The following is a 24461-nucleotide window of genomic DNA, read 5'->3' on the forward strand; positions in this document are numbered from 1 at the left end:
TCGGGTATGAGACGGAAGTGAGGGTGTCAGGAATCGGGGTAGATTTGTGATCTTCTAATTCATGTGGGTATGTTTGAAAAATCTTTCAAAGCTTGGAATAAACCCAAATACTCTGTATGCCAAACAAAACAAAATGCAAAATTTCACTCATTAGAATGGCTAGATCTCTTTACTTTTCATTTGGTGCTACTTATTGGAAAACAGATCCTTTTTTATTACAGTTAAATGTTTGACCAAAATCTTTTCCCATTTATGGATAAAATGTGTGTGGTTACTGTCAAGCGCAACTGAATTGAGAGCTGTAAGGATCAGAGTGTTCAAAGGTGGTTTGGTTTATTATTATTGCTGTCGTGCATACAAAGTACAGTCATTCCATTCATAAGTACGTCGAGGTAGTAACAGAAATCAGAATGCAGAAGATAGCACAACAGTTGTGGGGAAAGTAGAACATAAGTAAACGGATAAAGTGCATAGGGCTGTGCTGAGGTAGACTGGAAGATCAAGAATTCATCCTTGGCATATGAGAGGCCCAGTCAAGAATCTGCTAACAATGGGATACAAACTATCTTTGAATCCGGTGGTACATGCTTTCAGACTTTCCTAACTTTTCCTGGATGGAAAGAGGGGAGGGTGAGATGAGAGTGACCGGGGTAGAAGGGGCCCTTGATTATGTTGGCTGCTTCCCAGAGGCAAATGGAGTCAATGGAAGGAAGGTAGGTTTGCATGATATCGTGGGCTATGTTCACAGCTAATTATAATTTACCAGTGTTTACAGTCACCCCACTAATTGCACAACTCACAAGCATACCAGGATAATCAGTTGTACACGTGGTGATTTTGAAAAGCCTGTGTAGCATTCTTGTTGTGATTAAAAGTGTAAGTTCTGTGTGGTTGATGTTTTTAATGGCAGCATAAAACATAGGAGCAGAGTTAGGCCATTTGGCTCATCAAGTCTGCTCCACCATTCAGTCGCTGATGATGTATTATCCCTCTCAGCCCCATTCTCCTGCCTTTGTCGTGGTTACTTGAAATGACCAGGAGACGCAGACAATTCTTCGAGAAATTTAAACCTTTATTTGCAAACAAAGGCTGAGGCAATCAATGAACTCGTCGCCGAAAGCCCACCGAGCTCCAGTGTACAGCATTCTTTATAGTAATTTTTTATCTCAATTACATTTTCAGTTTTATTAGCATACTCAATCAATTTTTAATTGCATATCATCTATTTATTAACTAATTAATCGCTCTTGCCGAGCTCTCGTTGCACCACCGTTATTTCTTTCCTGTTCGCATTGGGGCCCTATTCCTGGCCAAGGTTATTTTTCCAGACAACCTCCCTCACATTACATTTCCTGCTTGTACCATCCTGTCCGCCACCGTTATCTCGTACTAAACAAAGGCTGAGTGTAATACATGGAGTACATTTCAGCTAATAGTGCTGCTAGTACAGGTGTTCTGTAAGTGCCACAGTATGCAGCTAAGAGAGTACAAAGTATCTAGTTAAAACAATACATAGCAAAATGTGTCTAGTAAAATAATACATAGTAATATTCAGTACCTAGAAGTGATAACATAGTATAGTAAATAGCTAGTACATAGTGATTATATTTCAGGTATATATAATGATTATGTCGGGTATATTTCTCAATATAATTAATGATTATGCAGGTATATTTCTCAATATAATCCCTCCTTTGAGACCCACAGGGTCTCACACAGAAAGAGAACACTCAGAGGCCGTGCACCAAAGGCAAAATAAAGTCCAGCATTTTAATCCCAAATTTGGGTCAACTACAATTTCTGTACTCGGAGCTCAAAATGATCTCTCTCTATTACCCTAGGCTGCTGAGCCAAAAACCTGTCCCTCCATAGCTGAGACAGGAAAAAAGTCTCAGACACCTTTACAGACTAGTGTCCACATCATTAACACCCTCCAGTCCGCTTGATGCACTGCGCAGACTGTAACAGTACATCATCGGTTTTTCTCCTTGTCCGGGGTCAGATTCAACAATTTCTAGGAGCATTGGGAATCATTTTGCTGTTGCACACACTATCAAAAGTCTTGAGACATGGAAGAAAACAGCACAGAATAAATGTACAACTTATCAGCACAATACCTGATGTCATTGCCATTTTGGTCAGCCACGCACCCCATCCCTCTAGTCTACTTTCTAACCAGTCTGCCCATAACTCCTCTGCCCCCCTCCTTGGGACTTCCAGTCCTGTCTGGGCTGTTGCTTAAATCTACTCTGTCCCTGATAGGGCATCTGTGGAAATGCTCCTCTGAAGACATTCATTATTGGCTTGGGGTTTTCTGGCCCTTGACTGACAGAATGGCCGGCTCCTCCATCTAGTGGTGCTTCATTCACTTTAACGGCTGTACTCACACTGGTGGTGGCTGGCAGCTTCTTTTTGCTTTTTTCTTTTTCCCTCTTTTTCAGTTCTTCGAGCCGCATTTGCAATAGCTTTCGCTGCACCTCTTCTTGCTGCTCAGCCAGCTTTCGTTTGTCTCTCCGATATTTCTCCACCGCATGGACTACGGGATTGCTGAATGCTTGTGGGGTCAGCGACGACAGCCCAACCACTCCCTCCAATTTAGAGTTGGCCGGTGAAGGCATTGCATCCAGAATGCTTTGTCGGAACAGTGAGTTCAGAAACAAGCTATTTTCCACCTCTTGTTCAGTCTCCAGTCTCCACCTTTTCAACTGGTTTTCTACATAGGCTGCTGGGTTTTCAGTGTCTTCCAGTGGTTCCCCTTTTAAGGCTTTGGGGTCCACTCTGGGTGGATAAAGCTTCCTGAGGGCCTGCCATACCCTCTGCCTCACTGGATCAAAATTGGCCCCATCAGTCTGTGGGCTGTCCACATTCTGTAAGCCGGCCATTTCCATCAGTTCTTTCAGCTTGGAAGTTCCCATCAACCTTATCAGCAGTGCCTTCAAATCTCCCATAGCCAACAATCGTCTCGTTGTTTCCTCCTCGAAGGCTCTAATCCACTTTCTTGCCCCCTCGTGCAGACTAGGCAGAGTATTTTTCGGCCCTTCCGGGTCCTGGGATCCCCAAGGAATATACTGTACTTGTCCTGATCCTTTTACCAGCAATGGCAGCATTTCCTTCTCCCCGTTCCATGTAATCAAGCTTCCTTCCTCACTTGGTTCTTCATCTATTGTTGGCCCTATTACTACTAGCTGCCACTCATACCTTCCTGGGGTATACCTTCTTCCTTGCTCCTTCTCTCCCCTAGTCCCCTCTTCCATCTCCAATATCTGCCTCTCCGTCCTCTCTCATACTTCCTCCAAACTCTCGTCTCCTACCTTCCTCCAACTTCCTCTCAACTCACTCCGTTCTTGCAGTCTAGATGATTCCTGTTCTCTTTTAGTCTGTCTGTCTCTGCAGTATAACCGATACTCCTCATAATCCCTCTTCTCTCTCAGCTGCTGTAGCCTTTCCACTTCCCTTTCCATCTCCCTTCTTTCCTGTTCCATCCTTATCTTTTCTCCCTCTATCTCGTTCCTCAGCACCTCTCTCACCCTCTCATATTTCCTTCTTTCCTCCTCAGGGTCCCAGACCTCTACTTCCCCCTGCAGGCTTACTGTTCCTGATATCATGGGGCATTGCTTGGGTGTTCCCTGCTCATAATAGGGAGGGGGTCTTTCTACTTCTTTCAGATCCGGGTATGGAGCTGAAGCCGGGTTTCTGTTATGTTTTTCCTCTCCCCCACCCGACTGTTTTTCCTGTTCCCTTTTGTCTTTTTGTTTATTATCAATATCCTGCCTGTCTTTCTCAATCTCTCTCCTCCATCCTAAAAAGTTTCAACACTTCCATCTCCTGCTCTCTCTCTTTTCCTCCCTTTTCTTGGACATTGTTTGGTTTATGATTTTTAATTAGTGCTTCCATCTCTTCACACAAGCTTACATCGAAAGTCCCTTCTTTTGGCCATTTCGTGTGCAGGTTCTTGGTTCTTTTTTCCCATTTCTCTGAAATTGCAATAATCTCACCTCTACTTACCGGGAATTTCTTGCACAGTATGTCTACTGCTGTTCCTTTTTCTGCCGCCATGTTATTCTCTTCTTCTCTTAGGTATTATTTCTTAAAAAAAAATCTCACAGTTCAAATACCCCCCCGATCCTATCTCCATGCCTAGCCCTACAGTTTATTCTACCAGTGTTCAAGCAATTTATCAAATTCTTCTTGCCTTCTATTCCGTTCTGTCCGAGCAGCCCTCAACCTAGGGCAGTACTCTCAGAACTTTCTCTTCACTCTCCCTGTCCGTTCAGCCCTTCGCTTTGCATGAAGCGGTATCCGCCACCAACACCAACACCACGTGGAATTTTCTTTACTCAACTTCTTATTACCTTATTCGTACTTAACCCCACTGCAGTGTTCTCGATCAATCCTCTGAGCCTCCTGTCAAACCCCCAATTCTGCCACATTCTTTGGATCGGAGAGACCCTTCAGCAGTTGCTACACACTTCTGAGTCCCCGAGACCCCCAAAACCAACAGAATTTTAATCCAAATTGTCACAAAAAGTGCTTACCTTTTTTCTGGGTGCACCCGTAATTCTGTTAGCTCTGTGAGGGCTCCCGAGGGACCGGGAAGCAGCCCCAACCTATTGAATCTTTTTCGCGGGTCTCTTTCCAATCCTGTTCGTGACGCCAATTTTGTCGTGGTTACTTGAAATGACCAGGAGACGCAGACAATTCTTCGAGAAATTTAGACCTTTATTTGCAAACAAAGGCTGAGGCAATCAATGAACTTGTCACCGAAAGCCCACCGAGCTCCAGTGTACAGCATACTTTATAGTAATTTCTTATCTCAGTTACATTTCGGTTTCATCAGCATACCCAATCAATTTTTAATTGCATGTCATCTATTCATTAACTAATCAATTGCTCTTGCCTAGCTCTCGGTGCGCCACCGTTATTTTTCACCCGTTCGCATTGGGGTCTTATTCCTGGCCAAGGTTATTTTTCCAGACAACCTCCCTCACATTACATTTCCTGCTCGTACCATCCTGCCCGCCACCGTTATCTCTTACTAAACAAAGGCTGAGTGTAATACATGGGGTACATTTCAGCTAATAGTGCTGCTAGCTAAACAGGTGTTCTGTAATTGCCACAGTATGCAGCAAAGAGAGTACAAAGTATCTAGTTAAAACAATACATAGCAAAATATGTCTAGTAAAATAATACATAGTAATATTCAGTACCTAGAAGTGATTACATAGTATAGTAAATAGCTAGTACATAGTGATTATATTTCAGGTATATATAATGATTATGTTGGGTATATTTCTCAATATAATTAATGATTATGTTAGGTATATTTCTCAATACCTTCTCCCCGTAAGCTTTGACGCCATTACTAATCACAAACCTATCAACCTCTGCCTTAACTATACAAATTGACTTGGCTTGCACAGCTGCCTGTGGCAATGAATTCCACAGATTCACCACCCCATGGCTGAAGAATTTTTTTTCATCCCTGTTCTGTAACTGGATGTCCAGTTCTAAGGGAGTGCCTTCTGGTGCATGACTCTCCCACTATAGGACACATTGTCTCCACATCCACTCTATCTAAGCCTTCCAATGTTTGATAGGTTTCAATGAGTTCCCCCCTCATTCTTCTAAACTCCAGCGAGTAAAGACACAGAGCCATCAAACACTCCTCATTGGTTAACCCTTTCATCCCTGGGATCATTCTCAAGAACCTCCTCTGGACTCTCACCATCGCCAACACTTCTTTTCTAAGATAAGGGACCCGAAACTTATATTATGTTATAAGTGTGGTCTGACCAATACCTTATAAAGCCTCAGCATTACATTCCTGCTTTGTATTCTAGACCTCTTGAAATGAGTGCTAACATTTCATTTGCCTTCCTTACCATTGATTCAATCTGCAAGTTAATATTTAGGGAACCCTGCTCAAGGACTACCAAGTCCTTTTATTCCCACTCTTTGCCTCTTGCCAGTCAGCTAATCTTCTATCCATGCTGGTATCTTTACTGCACTACCCTGGACTCTTATCTTGCTAAGCAGCCACATGTACGGAACCTTGTCAAAGGCCTTCTGAAAATCCAAATAAACAACATCCACTGGCTTTCATTTGTCTATCCTGCCTGTTATTTCTACAAAGAATTCCAACAGATTTAGACCATAAGACATAGGAGCAGAATTAGGCCATTCAGCCCATCAAGTCTGCTCTGCCATTCCATCAATGGCTGATTCCGGATACCATTTAACTCCATTTACCTGCCTTCTCGCCATATCCCTTGAAGCCCTGACCAATCAGGAAATGATCAACTTCCGCCATAAATATACCCATGGACATAGCCTCTACTGCTGTCTGTGACAGAGATTCACTACTCTCTGGATAAAAAGATTCCTCCTTACCTCTGTTCTAAAGGGTCATGCCTCAATTTTGAGGCCATGCCCTGTAGTTCTGATACCCCCACCATAGGAAATATCCTCTCATATCTACCCTATCTAGCCCTTTCAACATTTGGTAGGTTTCAATGAGATCCCCTTGCATTCTTCTAAATTCCAGTAAGTACAGGCCCAAAGCTGCCAAATGCTCCTCATATGTTAACTCCTTCATTCCCAGAATCATCCCTCATGAACCTCCTCTGGACCCTCTCCAATGACAAATCATCCTTTCTGAGATATGGGGCCTACAACCATTGACAATACTCCAGGTGTTGCTGACTAGTATCTTATAAAGGCTCAGCATTATCTCCTATCTTTTATATTCTATTCCCCTTGAAATAAATGCCAACATTGCATTTGCCTACTTTACCACAGACTCAGTCTATTAACTTAACCTTCTGGGAGTCTTGCATGAGACTCCTAAGTCCCTCTGCACCTCTGATGTTTGAAGGTTCTCCCCATTTAATTAATTGTCCGCAATGTTGTTCCTTTTAGCAAAATGCAATATCATACATTTCCCAGCACTGTATTCCCTCTGCCTCTTTTTTTTTGCCCATTTTTCCAAATTGTCTAAGTCCTGTTGCAATCGCATTGCTTCCTCAGCACTACCTACCCTCCATCTATCTTTGTATCATCCACAAAGCCATCAATTACATTATACAGGTCATTGACAAAGTGAAAAGTAGCAGTCCCAACACTGACTCCTGAGGAACACCAGTAGTCATTGGCAGCCAGCCAGAAAATGCCCCTTTTATTCCCACTCACTGCCTCCTACCTGTCAGCCATTCCTCTATCCATGTCAGTATCTTTCCTGCAATGCCATTGGATTTTAAAAGCAACGTCATGTATGGCACCTTATCAAATGCTTTCTGAAAATCCAAGTAAAATGATTGGATTTTTTGAGAAGGTGACTAAACACATTGATGGAGGAAGAGCAGTAGATGTGGTGAAAATGGATTTCAGCAAGGCATTTGACAAGGAATCCTATACAAGGATTATTGAGAAAGTAAAGAGGCATGGGATCAAAGGGGACATTGCTTTGTGGATCCAGAATTGACTTGCCCACAGAAGGCAAAGAGTTGTTGTGGATGGCTCATATTCTGCATGGAGGTCGGTCACCAGTGGTGTGCCTCGGGGATCTGTTCTGGGACCCCTACTCTTTGTGATTTTTATAAATGACCTGGATGAGGAAGTGGAGAGATGGGTTAGTAACTTTGCTGATGACACAAAGGTTGGAGATGTTGTGGATAGTGTGGATAGTGGAGGGCTGTCAGAGGTTACAGCAGAACATTGATAAGATGCAAAACTGTGCTGAGAAGTGGCAGATGGAGTTCGACCTAGATAAGTGTGAGGTGGTTCATTTTGGTAGGTCAAATATGATGACAGAATAGAGCATTAATAGTAAAACTCTTGGCTGTGTGGAGGATCAGAGGGATCTTGGGGTCGGAGTCCGTAGGACACTCAAAGCTGCTATGCAGGTTGACTCTGTGGTTAAGAAAGCATACAGTGCATTGGTCTTCATCAATCGTGGGATTGAGTTTAAGAGCTGAGAGGTAATGTTGCAGCTATATAGGATCCTGGTCAGACCCCATTTGGAGCACTGTGCTCAGTTCTGGTTGCCTCACTATAGGAAGGATGTGGAAACCATGGAAATGGTGCAGAGGAGATTTACAAGGATGTTGCCTGGATTGGGGAGCATGCCTTATGAGAATACGTTGTGTCAACTCAGCCTTTTTTCCTTAGAGCGACGGAGGATGAGAGGTGACCTGATAGAGGTGTATAAGATGATGAGAGGTATTGATTGTGTGGATAGTCAGAGGCATTTTCTCAGGGCTGAAATGGCTAGCACGAGGGAGCACAGTTTTAAGGTGCTGGGAAGTAGGTACAAAGGAGATGTTAGGGGTAGGTTTTTTACGCAGAGAGTGGTAAGTGCGTGGAATGTGCTGCTGGTGATGGTGGAGGCACCATCATAGGGTCTTTTAAGAGACTCCTGGATTGATACATGGAGCTCAGAAAAATAGAGGGCTGGGGGTATCCCTACGCAATTTCTAAGATAAGGATGTGTTCGGCACAGCTTTGTGGGCCAAAGAGTCTGTATTGTGCTGCAGGTTTTCTACGTTTCTATGTTTTCTAAATGACACCCACTGCCTTTCCTTTGTCCAACCTGCTTATTATTTCCTCGAAGATCTCTAACAGATTTGTCAGGCAAGATTTCCCTTTACAGAATCCATGCTGACTTTGATTTATATTCTCATTTGTCTCCAAATACCCCGAAAGCTCTTCCTTAATATTAGACTCCAACTCTTTCCAAACCATTGAGGTTATTAGGCTAACTGGCCTGTAATTTCCTTTCCCTTGCCTTCTTGAAAAGTGGAGTGATATTTGCGTTCTTCTAGTCTTCTGGAACCACGCCAGATTCTTGAAAGATCACAATCAATGCATCCATTATCTCTTCAGCAACCTCTCTCAGGTCTCTGGGACGTAGTCCATCTGATCCAGGTGACTTATCCACCTTAAGACCTTTCAGTTTAGTTAGCACTTTTTCCTTGTAATAGCAATGGCGCTCACTCCTGCTCCCTGACACTCATGGACCTCTGGCACAGTGCTAGTGTCTTCCTCTGTGAAGATTGGTGCAAAGTACTTATTTTCAACTGCCATTCCCTTCCCCCCCCCCTTGCTACCTCACCCACATCATTTTCTAGTTGTGCAATATCAACTCTCTTTTATTCTTTATACAAGGGGATTGATAAGTTTGTGGCCTAAAGTAGAAGGAGTCGCTTTTAGAAAACCTAGCACATTTATTTTTCAGCATAATCCCCTCCTACATTTACACACTTAGTCCAGCGGTCATGGAGCATACGGATCTTGGACCTCCAGAAAGTGTCCACAGCAGGGGTGATTGATAAGTTTGTGCCTAAGGTAGAAGGAGATGAGTTATTAACTTCAAACTTTCTGCATATTCACTCAACAAATTGAACTGCATGTGCATGTAATGAGAGCTGTATAACTCAACTCCTTCTACCTTAGGCCACAAACATCAATCACCCCTTGTATAAAGAATAAGAGTTGATATTGCACAACTAGATATTTCCCACCCTCCTGGCTTTACCTATCACCTTCCAGCTATCCTCCTTCCCCTTCCCCCCACCTTTTTATTCTGGCATTGTCCCTCTTCCTTCTCAGTCCTGAAGAAGGGTCTCGGCCCGAAACGGCGACTGTTTATTCTGAATGCTGTTTGACCCATTGAGTTCCTCTGAGTGTGTTGTTTTGGCTTTCCAGCATCTGCAGTCTTTCTCATTTTTATTTCAGGTGACTGCTGTTGAGGGACCTCACAGAGAATGGCGACCACAGATCTACAGAAGATGCACAGATGTCCCCTGGCTTATTGTCTTCTTTCTCTTCTGGGTTGGAATGGTGAGTGTGTTGCAGTGAGAAAAAGAAGGAAAAATTGAATTGATTAACCAAAAGTTGCAGCTTGGTTTAAGTACATGGAGTGGTTATTGAGACCAAATAGTTCAGCCTCCTGAGTTTAAAACCTTCCTGTATATTAGTTTCAACATAATCTTTGTGTTTTAGCTTTACGGTGGTAGGCAGCAGTTGATCCCAGCGGATCATGCGTTTGCGCCTCTGGTGGACTGCGTCCTTTCTCGGATACAAGCCTAGGTGTGAAGATTTGAAAAACCGGTTGTTGCCCATGCAGTGGGATTTTCCTCTCCATGTAACTGATGTAGTCCAAGGGAAGGGCAAGCACCAATTCAGCTTGGCACCAGTGTCGTCGCAGAGGCTGTAAACAACATCAAACTACTTTGGGGACCCTGGCAACGGAACTTTTCCTCAGGGTTTACTCTCGAAGCCTTTCCCATGGGTGGATACGACCACAAGGCCACAGAGGTTTAAAATCAGAGTTTTCCTTCTCCTAGGCGGGCTGCTGTCCAAGGCTGATGAGCCCCACCTGCCCGAAGCAACTGGTTTTGAGGTACCGGTGGTTAGCCTTTTCCCCTTCTCTCATCAGTAGAAACAGTTCTGCCGGGCCTAGTAGCTAAGCCACTTGTGAAGGCCAACAATTGGACGTGGTTGTCAGAGACCATTAGAGTCACACGCCAGTTGGAGCATTTTATAGGTAGTGGGAGCTTGTCCCCACTACCACTGCTAGCTATGTCAACCTTAGCTTTGTAGTACATTATTAAGCCATATACCTGCCTCCAAACACTAGGCTGAATTGCAGCCATGGTAATGGCCTGGGGTTGCTGAGTTTGTGAAAGCTTCAGTTATGTGCCTCTCTTGAAAATAAGCATTGATTAAAATAAGCCAAGATGAGGCTGACAAACAAGAGAAAATCTGCAGATGCTAGAAATACAAGCAACACACACAAAATGCTGGAGGAACTCAGCAGGCCAGGCAGGATCTATGGAAAAAAAGTACAGTCGACATTTCGGGATGAGACCCTTCGGTGAGACCCTTCAGTCCTGCTGAAGAGTCTCGGTCTGAGACGTCAGCTGTACATTTTTTCCGTAGATGCTGCTTGGCCTGCTGAATTCCTCCAGCATTTTGTGTGTGCTGCCAAGATGAGGCTGAATTCACTGCAGTTTAGTATCACAATGACCACTTTGATCACTTTGCACTGAAGAGAACTTGGTAATTGTTGATTTTTTGTGTTCTTACTTGTAAAAATGTGTATGATTTATGTTTTTCTTGTGAATGCTGCTTAAATAATGCCATGTGCCCATGACGCAGCTGCAAGTGAGTTTTTCATTGCACCTGTACACGTGGACTTGTGCAGATGACAATAAATTTGACTTAGACTTTGAATGGACTGGCTGATGAGGAGTATTTCCTAGGGCACTTGAGTTGGAATTGACAGTGAAGCTGCATTGAGGTTCAGGAGAGAGCTGCTAGATGCATTTCATAAATGGCCCATTACCTTTTTTTATTCCCCCCCCCCTTGTTTTTTTTTCTTATTTTGTTTAGATCGGCATTAAGCGCATTTGAGTATATTCCAAGCTTCAGTCCCTCGGAGTTGATGGCAATTTGCTTCCACTCTGGTTCTGTGGGTTCTCATGTTGCTGGTGAGACGAGTGTGATCTGCAAGACTTGTCCGCAGGTGAAGCAGAAAGTGCACGACAGTGAGGGCAGTGTTTGTCGGGCATTCTGTCCACTTTTCTGCTTGACCTCCGCATGGTTCCGTAACACAGTCTAGATGATGCACACTGCGTGCCTGGTTGCTCCTTCTCCATTCTGAGCCAGGGATTCAGATTTGTAATGGAACTGGTATACAGAGAGCAAGACCTTCATTTAAATCGAGTCTCTTTTTGCAGGTATGTAGCTCAGAGGACACACAGGACGGAATTCACAGGATAACTCTGATTAAATCATAAACTCTGCAACTCCAGGCCATTATCATGGCGTAACTCAGCCTAGTGCTTGGGGCAGTTACTGTAGCTTAATAATTTACAATAAATCTGCTACTTTACCAATTGTGCACTCCAAAACCGTGCTGAAACTATTATGTGTAAGGTTTTCAACTCAGGAGGTTAAACCATTTAAATGTGGAAAAAGTAAGTACCTGAAATATTTGAATTATTTATTTTTCAACACTTTATAGGATTTTAATTTTTTTATATGTCTCGGATTATTGGAGGCATTTAAACAGCTTGTCAGCTGGTAGAGCCCTTGGGTTGAGAGAGAGTAAAGATAGTCAGATATGCCAACAGCTTCTCCTCCCAGCCACCATCCTTGTCAATCTGGGCCAGTGGATAGTTTTTGATGTCCTTACTCATTAGTTCATTTCCCGTTTGAAGTAATAGTCCTTTCCCATTTTTATACATCGTGGGAATCACGATGTATTTCTCATATAATAATAGGGTCAACATCATGCACACAAGCATGATTGAATGAGTCAACCAAACTGTAAGGTAGCAACTCTACTTGCTGCACCACTGTACTGACCCAGGGTCAGACACCACCGGCCTGTACTCTGCCCTCTTTAGTACCTTTGATTCATCTGCAGATGTGGTGACTCCTTGTCATCGATGCAGATAATAGAAAAGAGATGTCCGGTATAGACCTGATTCCTGGCAGGTTGCATCACTGCAGCCTGCATGGGCCTTTGCCAATAGCAACACCAAATTGGTCAGTGGTTTCCATTTTTGTGATTTCTTCTCAGTTCAGCTTCCTTTTAATTCCAGCTCCACCCTTTCCAAGGAAACTGGATTGAGTCTCAGAAACCTTATTGAAATCCAAGATAAATTGCTGCTGTTGATTTAATCCACCCATCATCAAAACCCAAATTAAGAAGACAACCCTTTCGGAGTTTGCTTTGATTATTTATGCATGTTCGGGTCTTGCCACTATGTAGGCACCGTCACTTAACCCCAAATAGGCAATAAGCTTATTGTCCTCTCACTTTCTGAATGATTTGGTTTGAAAAAAACTTCCTATAATTTCAAAGAATATTGAGATATTCTTACAAGTATCTCTATTTGACTCTGACTCAGGCCTTGAACACAGTTTCACCAGTTTACGTGTTGAGTTTATATAGTAATCGAACAGTTTTAGGCTGTCAAAAGCCCTGCCTTTATTGATAATTGTGTTACGTTCTACAGCCTGCTCGAACCAATATGACCACATCCGTAAGCCCTAGGAAAGGAGCATTTTTACCCCGCCACCTGGACCCTACTGTAAAATCAGTAGGATAAAGGTTGGTCAAAGTCAGTGAAGTGCAGAGATTTGATACCATCCAAATTACTAGCAACAGACGGCAAAGGTTAAAAGTCATTCTTGCTTTTTTGAAAGCTCTATTGTTGGAAAATGATTTATGCATGATTGATTCTTCGCTCCTTCCATACAATTATATAGTGGCTTGTGGACTTGTTGGGACTCGACAGTTTCCTCTGGTGTGTGTGTAGAAGCACAAAAGCATTTGAACAACTCAGTTACACTTCCTTAATATTTGTGTGATTATCCTTTAGTGGAATAGCCACGCAACCTCTCCCATTATGCAGGTGTAATTTTCTACATTCCATCAATTGTGGTGGTTTTATAAACCAGATTAAAGGCCACTAGTTTAACAGCTAAAGTCTGAAATGTTCTTGTGTCCAGAGTCCAATGTAAATTTCAAAGTTCGCATTAAATTTAATATCAAAGATTCATCTTCAAGGTTTTCCAGTGCCCGTTTACTTTTCACCAACCTGTGTGACTAAAGCACCATTTTGAAATTCTTCAGACCTTTCTGGTGGGAGTGTTTGGAGAGGAAGAAACCTGAGATTGAACCTTTCTACTTTGAGCCCCCTCCTCTTCCTGGCAGCTCGGATCACTATTTCAGCCCTGTCCCACCACTCCAACCCCATTTATGGTGAGGATCCCCCAACTTGTTCCACTTGGTGCATTCTGAGTTACTGCACTTAGATGTCACCATGCTCCTCCATTATTCCTGTGGAGGAGCAGGATGCTGTCCAAGCACAATAACATGCAACACGATGTATACTGAACCAGATACTGCATTTCAGCTGGACATGATGCAAAAGTTGTGGGAAGAGACCATAGGATAGATTTAGATTAGTCTAGGGCAGATTAGGTCATGGGAAAGGTTATTCAATCCCACTCCTCTCTTCAAGTATTATCTAATTCTCCATCTCGTTAGGTTGCTTCCAAATCCCTTAAGATCTTTACCTAACGAGAAAGGGAGACTGTCTTGGTTTCATTTGGCCCCCAAGCCTCACCGGCTGCTGGGAGAGAATGCTCTGCATTTCCACAGTCACACTGCACCCAGATGTATCCATTCTTGCTGTAAGTTTACAGGTTATGTGGGAGATCTGAACTCACAATTTCTGCAACAGACCTCAGTACCAGAAGAAATGAACTGTACAGTAAAAAGTAGGAAATTGTGTGAATGTGTATTTGGTTAACAAACGTGTTGTTCCAGGAGATGTTGAGATATCTCCTGTAGTGGTGACCTGCTGAAATGATGCTAGAGTCCAAAGCAGCCTTGTCACGGGATATGGGCACTGCTTTCAAGGGCAGTTCTTGATGCCTATTTCAGACTGGCCTAAAGGAAGTGGTGCCATCATTAAACAGCATGCTGGGCCATTTCAAAGGAATGTTAAAAGGCCACCATATTTCTAGTGGTCAGAGGTGAACCAGAGTGCATTAGGGCAACAGACTTTCTTCCCAAAAGGGCAATAGTGAACTTGACAGTCATATTTCCAATAATTACATCAACGTTGTTGCCGGAATTCTTTCTCTAAATTCCAGGCTATTTAATTAACTGTATTTAAATTCCCCAGCTGCCAAGGTGACATTTAAACTTAAATTTGCAGATCATTATTCACGGAGTATGGATTACTTTTTGAGGAATGAATCCACCAAGTTGGCAGTTTCAGGAACTTGGTCAGTCTAAAAGTATCTCAGTAAAATAATATCTGGCTTTTATTAAAGTTTTATCAAGTTACTCTCACTGCCAATAAAAATCATGTTCCTAGAAGTTAAATAAGAGAAGTTATGAGCATTAGAGACCCAATAATTATGAAATAAGAACCTTCATACAATTGTTTAGAGTCTTGTTTCCTGACACAAGTCTTTGCATCTCTAGGCATAAGTAAATAACTGTTTAAATAACTTGGTATTGGGAGATCTTGCTTTTTGTTTTAGAAATCTCACTATATTCGCTAAGTTTGTTATCTCTGTGTTCTCAGGAATATCTTCTCTGAGTTCACTTCCTATATTGTGTAACATTTTCCTCAGCATTTTTGTCCTCAATTTCTGATTTTTTGAGGAATGTGCTGGGTCAAATCATGCCTGTACTATTAAAGTTTTGCAAAGTTGAACAATTCACCCATTGGTGCGATGTTGCTTCCACTTTTTCTTTGCTAACGTCTTGGAATTTTAAGAATACTGTGATCACTGAAAAGTACAACACTCGATTATTGTTAACAATGAATTGATACTCGGAACCGGTAATGTTTATAACACCATTGCTTTCTCTCGATAATGTATGTTAAAGCATAAGAGTCAATCAGCAGTTGGCTGCATTTAAGTTTTTATCTTCTCAAAATGTATTCAAGATGAAACCAGAGAAAGTGTCATCCTGTGATCTGAGCATATATGTTCAAGTTGATCTGTGTGTTCTTAAAAATTGCAAACTTGCCCTTGATGGAAACAATGTAAGCCAATTCAACTTCTCATCTGGCAATTAATTTCTAAAATGTACAGTGGCATTGTTTATCTGCACAGCCTGACTTGTTAGAAACCTGATCCAGTCTTAGTGTTCCAATGCATTATATATATTACCTCATCCTATGAACATTGACGTAAATTGTCTTATTAATGGTTTTCTTCATAGGCTTCAGGTAAGATTCTTTAACTAGCTGTGGGGTTCAGTCTGAGTAGGCCAAATCAAGGCGTTGTTTCTACTGGACAGTTCACAATCTCACGCTTGCTTGTGACAGTCTGAAGTAACCTCCTCTGCTGCTAGATTCATGATTGAGTCCAAATGTGGAACACGGCCATTGGTGAACTACGGAGTAAAAGTAAGTTTGGTTAGGCGCTTGAATTACCTTGAATTAAATATGACAAGTTCTGGAGGTATTTAGAAGATTAGAAAGCATCCTGGACAGGTTTAAGATTTCTGATCAACAATCTATTCACAGAGCATTAGACAAGCCTTCGCTTGAAGGTGTTATGCTGACCTTTTAACCTACTCCATGATCAACCTATCCCTTTTTATCCTCCTCTACACATAGCCTTTTTTTTATCATCCATGTGCCTATCTCAGAATCTCTTTTCAATAGCATTAATTTTGTTGTCGTTATTCTGCTAGCCAGAAGCTTAAATTGATTTCAAATCAAATTTTAATTTTTTATAACAGTTTTCAGCTTCTCTGTTAGAGACATTATTTTAATTTTTTTTGAGATACAGAGTGGAACAGTGAGAAGTTGGAAGGTGATAGTGAGCTTTTACAGCAGAGCTGAACTTCACCTCTCTTAAGATGTGCTCCAAATGTGTGTGCATAAGTATACAAAATGTTCGACAAAATATTTCCGAGAGAAGGTGTGTGTTGTTCACTTCAAAGACAGGCAGGGGTGGATTTTGTATCCAGTTGCCTGACTTGAGGTATGTGAACTATTTGAAGAATGGAAATTAAAGGCGATTAATTCACCTTCACTTCATTGCTACACCCTGCTCAGTGGCTCAATCTGCAGTTTCAACTCCCATTTCTCCTGCACATTATTTTCTTCATATAAACTTGCTGCAGAGGGGCTGTTCACCCTATCTTCTCTGTGCTCTGCACCCTTCTTTCTCCACACCTTTGAGAATACTTCTGTTTCAACCCTATGGCCCATTTCCCCATTGAAACTGTTTCCACCTGCCCTTCATATAGAACATTCCAGATCACAAAGGCGCACTGATTAAAAATAAATTCTGCTCATCTCCCCAAGTTCCTAATGCAGCACTGTTTGTAGTTGGTGCTTATCCATTGACTTCATGAGGCCGGATCTAAGGTTTAAAACAGGAAGCATCTGCTAACTGTGTTTTGGCAGTCGGCCCTTCCACACCCTCTTGGCCTTTCTGACTGTCAATGTTGTTTGAGTGCTTGTGAGGATTTCCAGGGCATTCGCAAACCGTGAAAAGTACCATTTCAAAGTTAAATATAAATTTATTATTAAATTATGTATTTTACCATATATGTCCTTGAGATTCATTTGCTTCGGGCAATCACAAAAAGAAGTAAGAAACAGAATAGAATTTACAAAAAAAAACTATACACAAAGACTATCAATGTGCAGAAGAAGACAAACTGTACAAATAAAAATAATACTGATAACAGGAGTTGTAAAGTGTCCTTGAAAGAGAGTCTGTAGATCATAATAACAGTTAAAATTAGTGGTGATTGAAATTACTCAAGCTAGTTTAGGAGCCTGTAGGGTAATAACTTTCTGAACCTGGGAGCATGGGATCCTCAGCTTCTGATGGTACCAGTGAGGACAGGATATGGGCTGCATGGTGGGGCTCTTTGATGATGGATGCTGCTTTTTTGTGGCAGCGTTCCATGTGAATATGTTTGGTGGTGGGTAGAGCTTTGCCTGTGATGGACAACTCCACCACTCTTTGTAGCCTTTTCCATTCCTGGGCTTTGGTGTTTCCATACCTGGCTGTGATGCAATCTGCGAAGATACTCAGCACTGTACGTCTTTAGAAATGTGTCAAAATTTTTAGCTCCACCTCCGTTCTCCTAATGAGGGCTGGCTTTTGAACCTCTGGCTTCCTCCTGTAGTCGATACTGTGCCTTGGGTTTTAATGATGCTGGAGTGCTAGACTGTTGGTATTGTACCACTCAACCAGATTTTCATCTCTCTCTATTCAGATTTGTTATGACCTTTATTTAGGCCAACAATAGTGGTGCCATCTCCAAAATTAAATACGACACTGGAGCTCTGCTTAGCCACAGTCATAAAGTGTAAAGTGAGAGCGGGGTGGGGGGGGGGGGCAAAGCACACAATCTTGTGGTGTACCTGTGCTGATGGTGATTGTGAAGGAGGTGTTGTTGCCAATCCATACTGACTGAGGTCGGAAAGTGAGCAGATTGGGGGTGCAGTTGCAAAGGGAGGTACCAAGGCTTAGTTCTTTGAGCTTAGTTCTGATATATGCACTTTCATTGTCCAGGTTTTCCAGAGCTGAGTAAAGAGCAAATGATATAGCATCTGTTATTGACCCCTTGTGACCATAGGCAAATTGGAGTGAATGCAGGTCACTCCTTAGGCAGGAGTTGTCACGCTCTATGGCCAACCTGGGAAGTACGTCATCACAGTGGATATACGTGCTGCTGGATGAGTGTCATTGAGGAAAGTTACCGTGTTCTTCCTGGGGGATTGATGAGGCAAGTACGTGCCTCGGACTGCTGAAGTGCGAGGTTGTCCATAAATGCTCCAGCCAGATGATTAATACAGTTTTTTAGTACTCGTCCAAGCAGGCTGCCTGAGCCAGTTGCCTTCCATCGTGAAGGATGCTTTCACCTTGGCCTCAGAGAATGAGGTGGCATGGATGACAGGAGCTGTAGGGGTTCATGAAGCTGCCTCCATGTTCTTTCATTGCCAGCAAGTGTGACTGCAACTAACTCACTGGAGAAATTGTTGATATGAACATCTTTATTTGTCAGAACAACAGAAACCCTCCTGGTGTAGTTTCCAAACTCAAGAGTACATCACATGTTTATACCATTAAGATCAATAGGTGATTCAATATAGTTTCAATAGTTACAATGATATTGCTTACTTCAATACTTTGTGTTGACAATGCTGCCTTTGCCATCTACAATGGGCGACCGTTCTGAATGTTCAAATACCTTGGCTGGGACAAACTGATTGAAAACTTACCTGAACATACACAATGTTACGATGGTGCACCTCAGGTATGTGTGCTTAGCCCACTGCTCTACTCTCTCTACACCCATGACTGTGTGGCTAGGCATAGCTCAATTTGCTGATGAAACAAATGTTGGCAGAATTTCAGATGGTGAAGAGAAGGGCATACAGGAGCATGATATATCAGCTAGTTGAGTGGTATCGTAGCAACAACTTTGCGTTCAACGTCAGTAAGACCAAAGAACTGATTGTGGATTTCAGAAAAGGTAAGTCGAGAGATCACACACCAGTCCTCATAAAGGGATCAGATATGGAAAGAGTGAGCAGTTTCAAGTTCCTGAGTGTCAAAATCTGTGAGGATTTAACCTGGACTAATATATCGATGCAACTACAAAGAAGGCAAAACAGTGGCATTATTTGATTAGGAGTATGATAAGATTTGGTATGTCTCCAAAACCACTTGAAAATTTCTACAGATGTACTGTTAGGAGCATTCTAACTGGCTGCATCACCGTCTGGTACGGGAGGAGTTACTACACAAGATCAAATTAAACTGCAGAGAGTTGTAAACTTAGTTAGCTCCATCATGAGCACTCTCCTCCATGGTATCCAGATTATCTTCAAGGAGTGATGTCTCTAAAAGCTGGCATCCATCACTAAGGCCTCCCATCACCAAGGTCATGCCTTGTTCTCATTGCTACCATCAGAAGCGTGAAGGCACACACACAATGATTCAGGAACAGCTTCTTCCCCTCTGCCAAGTGACTTCTGAATGGACATTGAACCCATGAACACTACCTCAGAACTGTTTTTAAATCTATTTTTGCACTACTTATTTAATTTAACTATTTTATTCATTCATTCATTCATTCATTTATTTATTTACAGTAATTCACAGTAAGATATAGAATCAGAATTAGGTCATTTGACCCATCAAGTCTGTTCCACTATTTCATCATGGCTGATCCAAATTTCCTGTCTTCTCCCCATATCCCTTCATACCCTGACCAATCAAGAATCTGTCAACCTCTGTCTTAAATCTACATAAAGACTTGGCCTCCACAGCTGCCTGTGGCAATGAATTCCACAGATTCACCACTTTCTGGCTAAAGAAATTCCTTCTCAGCTGCTTTCTAAAAGGACACCCCTCCATTCTGAGGCTGTGTCCTCTGGTTTTAGACTCTCCCACCATAGGAAACATCCTCTCCACATCCACCCTACCAAACCCTTCCACTACTCAATGGGTTTCAATAAGATCACCCCTCATTCTTCTGAATTCTAGTGAATACAGGCCCAAAGCCATCAAACACTCTTCATATGTCGTGAACCTTCTTTGAACCCTCTCTAATTTTGGCACATAATACATTATTATGTACTGCATTGTACTGCTGCCACAAAGTCAACCAAATTCACATTAACCAGCGAAATTAAACCTGATTTCTGATTCTGATGGTGCAAATTCCTTAAACTAGGTGATGCAGGGCAATTGGACAGACAGACAGACAGACAAACATACTTTATTGATCCCGAGGGAAACTGGGTTTCGTTACAGTCGCACCAACCAAGAATAGTGTAGAAATATAGCAATATAAAAACCATAAATAATTAAATAATATTAAGTAAATTATGCCAAGTGGAAATAAGTCCAGAACCAGCCTATTGGCTCAGGGTGTCTGACACTCTGAGGGAGGAGTTGTAAAGTTTGATGGCCACAGGCAGGAATGACTTCCTATGACGCTCAGTGTTGCATCTTGGCGGGATGAGTCTCTGGCTGAATGTACTCCTGTGCCTAACCAGTACATTATGGAGTGGATGGGAGACATTGTCCAAGATGGCAAGCAACTTGGACAGCATCCCCTTTTCAGACACCACCGTCACAACCCCATTATCTTAATGTTGGCTGACACACATGCAAATGTGATTCGTGGCTGCCATTTTGCAAACCATATCCCTTAGTCTGTGCTGCAAAGGCAGAATTGTTTATTTGCAAAGGTGCACCTTTAATTTCAATTTACTACTTGCAATTTACCTTAACAACTGAAGATTGACTCATGCTTGAATTAATATCTGCTGTATTTATATAACTCCAGAATACTCCCTGACAGAAAGCATAAAAGGCATCAAGCTCATCAGGGAGTGAACATCTTGACATTTATGTCATTTGGTTTTGCTTCCTGGAAGTGATGGCACCCAAGCCCTGTCAGAGTTGTCAGGCATCCCTCTGTACTTCAAGTTTAGTCTGGAATTCCCACTTTGCACATGAGATGGTCTTCTAGAGGTCATGGGAAACATTTTTAAAACAAAATAATCACTTTTAAATAAATTGATTTTAATTAAATGTGCATTACATGCATCTTTCACATAAAGCTGTTCATCTCCCTTTAATAGAGTTGCTCAGGTTGTGTCACATTTAACCTGGGCAGTTTTCATTGGGTGATAACTGATGGAAGATGCAGGAAATTAGCACACCACTGCTGGGCTCCTATGTCTGATGTTAGAATGGTAGTTGCAATGATTTACAAGTAGTTGCAATGATCTGGTCCCTGTAATGCTTGAAAGATGATGTGATGTGTTTGTATCAATATGTATTCACTTGTACTGTATTGGTAGTGAATACTGAGGATAAGACATACCTCAGAATCCATAATCAATTAGTTAGTTAATTACAGTTTACTCATTCCCACACCAAAATGTCTGTCCAGGGCCTCCTCCACTGCCATGATGAAGTCAAATGCAGGTTGAATCAATACCTCATTTTCCATCTAGGTTATCTCAAACCTGATGGCATGAATATCCATTTCTCTAACTTCCGGTAACCACTCCCCTCCATTTTAACCCCCACCCCTACCACTTTTGTGTTTTCACTCATTCTAGTGGCCCTCTCACCCGTCTCTTCACCTTCCCCACCATCATGACCTGTGCATCCCCTCCCTCTGCTTCACCACCTTCTTCCCATTATTCCATGTCCCCGTCCTCTCCGATTAGATTCTTCCTCTTTCTGCCCTTACCTCTTCCATCTATCACCTCCCATCTTCTCATATTATTGGCCCTCCCCCCACCCACCTACCTTCTCCCTCGCCAGCACTCATCTTTCACTGGCCAGCTTGTTCTCCTCCCCTCCACCCCCCCCCCCCACCTTCTTATTTGGCTTCTGCCCCCTTCCTCTCCAGTCCTGGTCAAGGGTCTCAACTCACAATGTCAACTGTTCATTTCCCCTCTGTAGGTGCTGCCTGACTTGCTGAGTTTCACAAGCTGATGATTTCCAGCATCTGAAACCTCTCTTGTATCTGATACCGTGAAGAGCTTTTGTTTGTGTGCTGTGCAGACAGCTTGCCTGAGATAGGACATCAAGATAGTTAAAGGCAACAGGATGAAGGATGCAGTGTTACAGTTACAGAGAGGGTGACATGGACAATTGAAGTATAAGAGCCACAGTGGGAAGATCAAGAATTTATCTTTCAGCATATGAGATGTCCATTCAAGGGACAGATAACAGTGAAATAGAAGCTATCCTTGAGGCTTCTGGTATGTGCTCTCAGGTATGCATTGATCGGTGGGAGAGGTGAGAAGCGAGTATGACCACAGTGGGAAAGGTCTGTGATTATGTAGCCTGCTTTTCTGAGGCAGTGGGAGGTGCAGACAGAGTCAATGGAGGGTAGGGTGCTTTGTGTGATGGACCAGGCTCCATTCACAACTTTCTGTAATTTATTGTGGGTCTGAGGAGCATTAGCTGTGATACTGGTTTTTGAAAACAATTGATCACAACGCTCCATTAAAAGAGACTTTTTCCATCTTTGGATTCTTATTCCCGGATGTGCATCAAGGGCACCAAAGTAAATTTCCACAACGTTTACACACTCACTTGCACTCATGGTCGGGTATATGAGGAGTGGCTCCTGAGTCACCTCACAATATATCTGAGGTTCTAGGGACTCACCCACACAATATTTAACATTAAGAGCCATAAGCAAGTGACCTTGTGAGTTGCCTCCAGGTGCCCCAGCTCCCTCTCACATTCCAATGGGGTCCATCAATAACTCACTCTGAGATGTAAAGGCGAGATATCGGCTTTTATTGACTGGAAGAAGGAACAAGCAGTGAGTGACCACCATACTACATCCTGGAGACTGAGAGGCCGGGCTCAGGCCTTGATTGCCTTTATACAGGGGTCTGTGGGAGGAGCCACAGGAGCGGTCAGCAGAGGGCGTGTCCAGACAGGTATATGTAGTTCACCACAGTCAGTGAGTTGTGGGCATGCTGTGTTGACAAGGTAACTGTGGTGACACTTGTGGGTTGCCCAAATCATTCCTCGCTGAGTTGATGAAAATGATGCATTTCACTGTATGAAGCAGCATTTTATTAAACCAGAGGGGTTAATTTCACTGACCTTCACTCACCTCATTGCAGAACTGTTCCCACAACCTATGGACTCTCCTTTAATGACTCTTCATTTCATGTTCTTTATATTTATTGCTTACTTATTTATTACTGTTATTTATTTCTTTCTTTATGTATTTGCGCTTGGTTGTTGTCCATCTTGTGCAGTCTTCCATTGTTTCTGTTGTTTCGTGTATTTACTCTGATTGTCCTAAGAAAATGAATCTTGGGATTGTATATGGTGACATATGTACTTTCATAGTAAATTTACTTCAAAATTTGAAGTTTAGTTTGATGTAACTGTAACAAATATAGCTAATGTTTAGCTGCTTCTCCAAAAATATTGAGTTCTGTCAAAGCCTGCTTTTGTATTCCGTCTCACATGCGTACACACATCTGTGCCTGCCCCTACTTGCAAAACATGCAAGGGAAATTTCTGGAATCTAAATCGAAGGTTCTGGAAATGCTCAGTAAGTCAAACCTCTGTGGAAATGGAGCAGACTTTATGTTGCAGGTTGAGGACTTTTGCAGAACAGAATGTCTGGGTTGCTCTGTACAAGTTTCTTTTCTGGCTATGTTTCTGGCACGCCTTTCAGCACTACTTAACCAGTGCTATTGTTGAGTTAGGCTGGTTTTGGTTGCTATCTTTGGCTTTGTCGTGTTGATGTCATGGCTTAAAGTTGAAAGTTCCAAGTAAATTTTATTATCAAAGTACATATATGTCACCATAAAAAACCCTGAGATTCATTTTCTTATGGGCATATTCAATAAATTTATAGAATAATAACTTGTGTGCCTTGAACCTGTGTCCCAGTGAGGATGCTCAAGCACAGCTTGAGGGTGTTAATATGCAAAGCAGGAGCTGCTACGGCTTTTAACAAATTGCAGCTGTGGGTCATTTGCAAAGATGGTCAGTTCCTGGTACACCATGACCCACAGAAGCTTCTCAGGCGCAACATTTCAAGAGCAGGATCCAGGACAATATTCTATCTTTTGCCTACATCAGAATTGGACCGAACGCCTTTATCTACTTTCAACTCATTGGCAGCAAAGCTACTTTCCTTGTCCTGAGGATATCGATGGTTCTCTATAATTACAATCTATTTCATTTCTCATATTTCTGATTATTATTTTGTCTTTTTGCATTGATATACACTCAGTGACCGTTTTATTTGGTACACCTGTACACCTGCTCATTAATGCAAATCATGTGGCGTCAACTCACTGCACAAAAACATGAAGACAGTAGTTGGTCAGACTAAACATCAGAATGGGGAAGTAATGTGATTTTGACCATGGAATGAT

General features: G+C 42.3%; 1 protein-coding gene across 6 annotated transcripts in view; it reads left to right on the top strand.

Annotated features, from left to right (window-relative positions):
- LOC132401765 (choline transporter-like protein 3) overlaps positions 1-24461 on the top strand; it is a 160696-nt gene that overhangs the window by 12781 nt on the left and 123454 nt on the right. For 2 of the 6 annotated variants that reach the window (XR_009514696.1, XM_059983942.1), the window contains exons 1-2: positions 397-713; positions 9733-9837. Coding sequence is in view for 3 of the 6 variants with exons in the window: in XM_059983942.1 (XP_059839925.1) it covers positions 585-713; positions 9733-9837 (234 nt within the window). In the remaining 3 variants the exon portion in view is untranslated. Of the gene's footprint in view, positions 1-396; positions 714-9732; positions 9838-11960; positions 11979-15790; positions 15948-24461 lie in introns of those variants that run through there. The other 4 variants (XM_059983947.1, XM_059983943.1, XM_059983945.1 and 1 more) reach the window with 4 other exon arrangements.

The sequence above is a fragment of the Hypanus sabinus genome, chromosome 11, assembly GCF_030144855.1.
Source record: "Hypanus sabinus isolate sHypSab1 chromosome 11, sHypSab1.hap1, whole genome shotgun sequence".
NCBI lineage: Eukaryota > Metazoa > Chordata > Chondrichthyes > Myliobatiformes > Dasyatidae > Hypanus > Hypanus sabinus.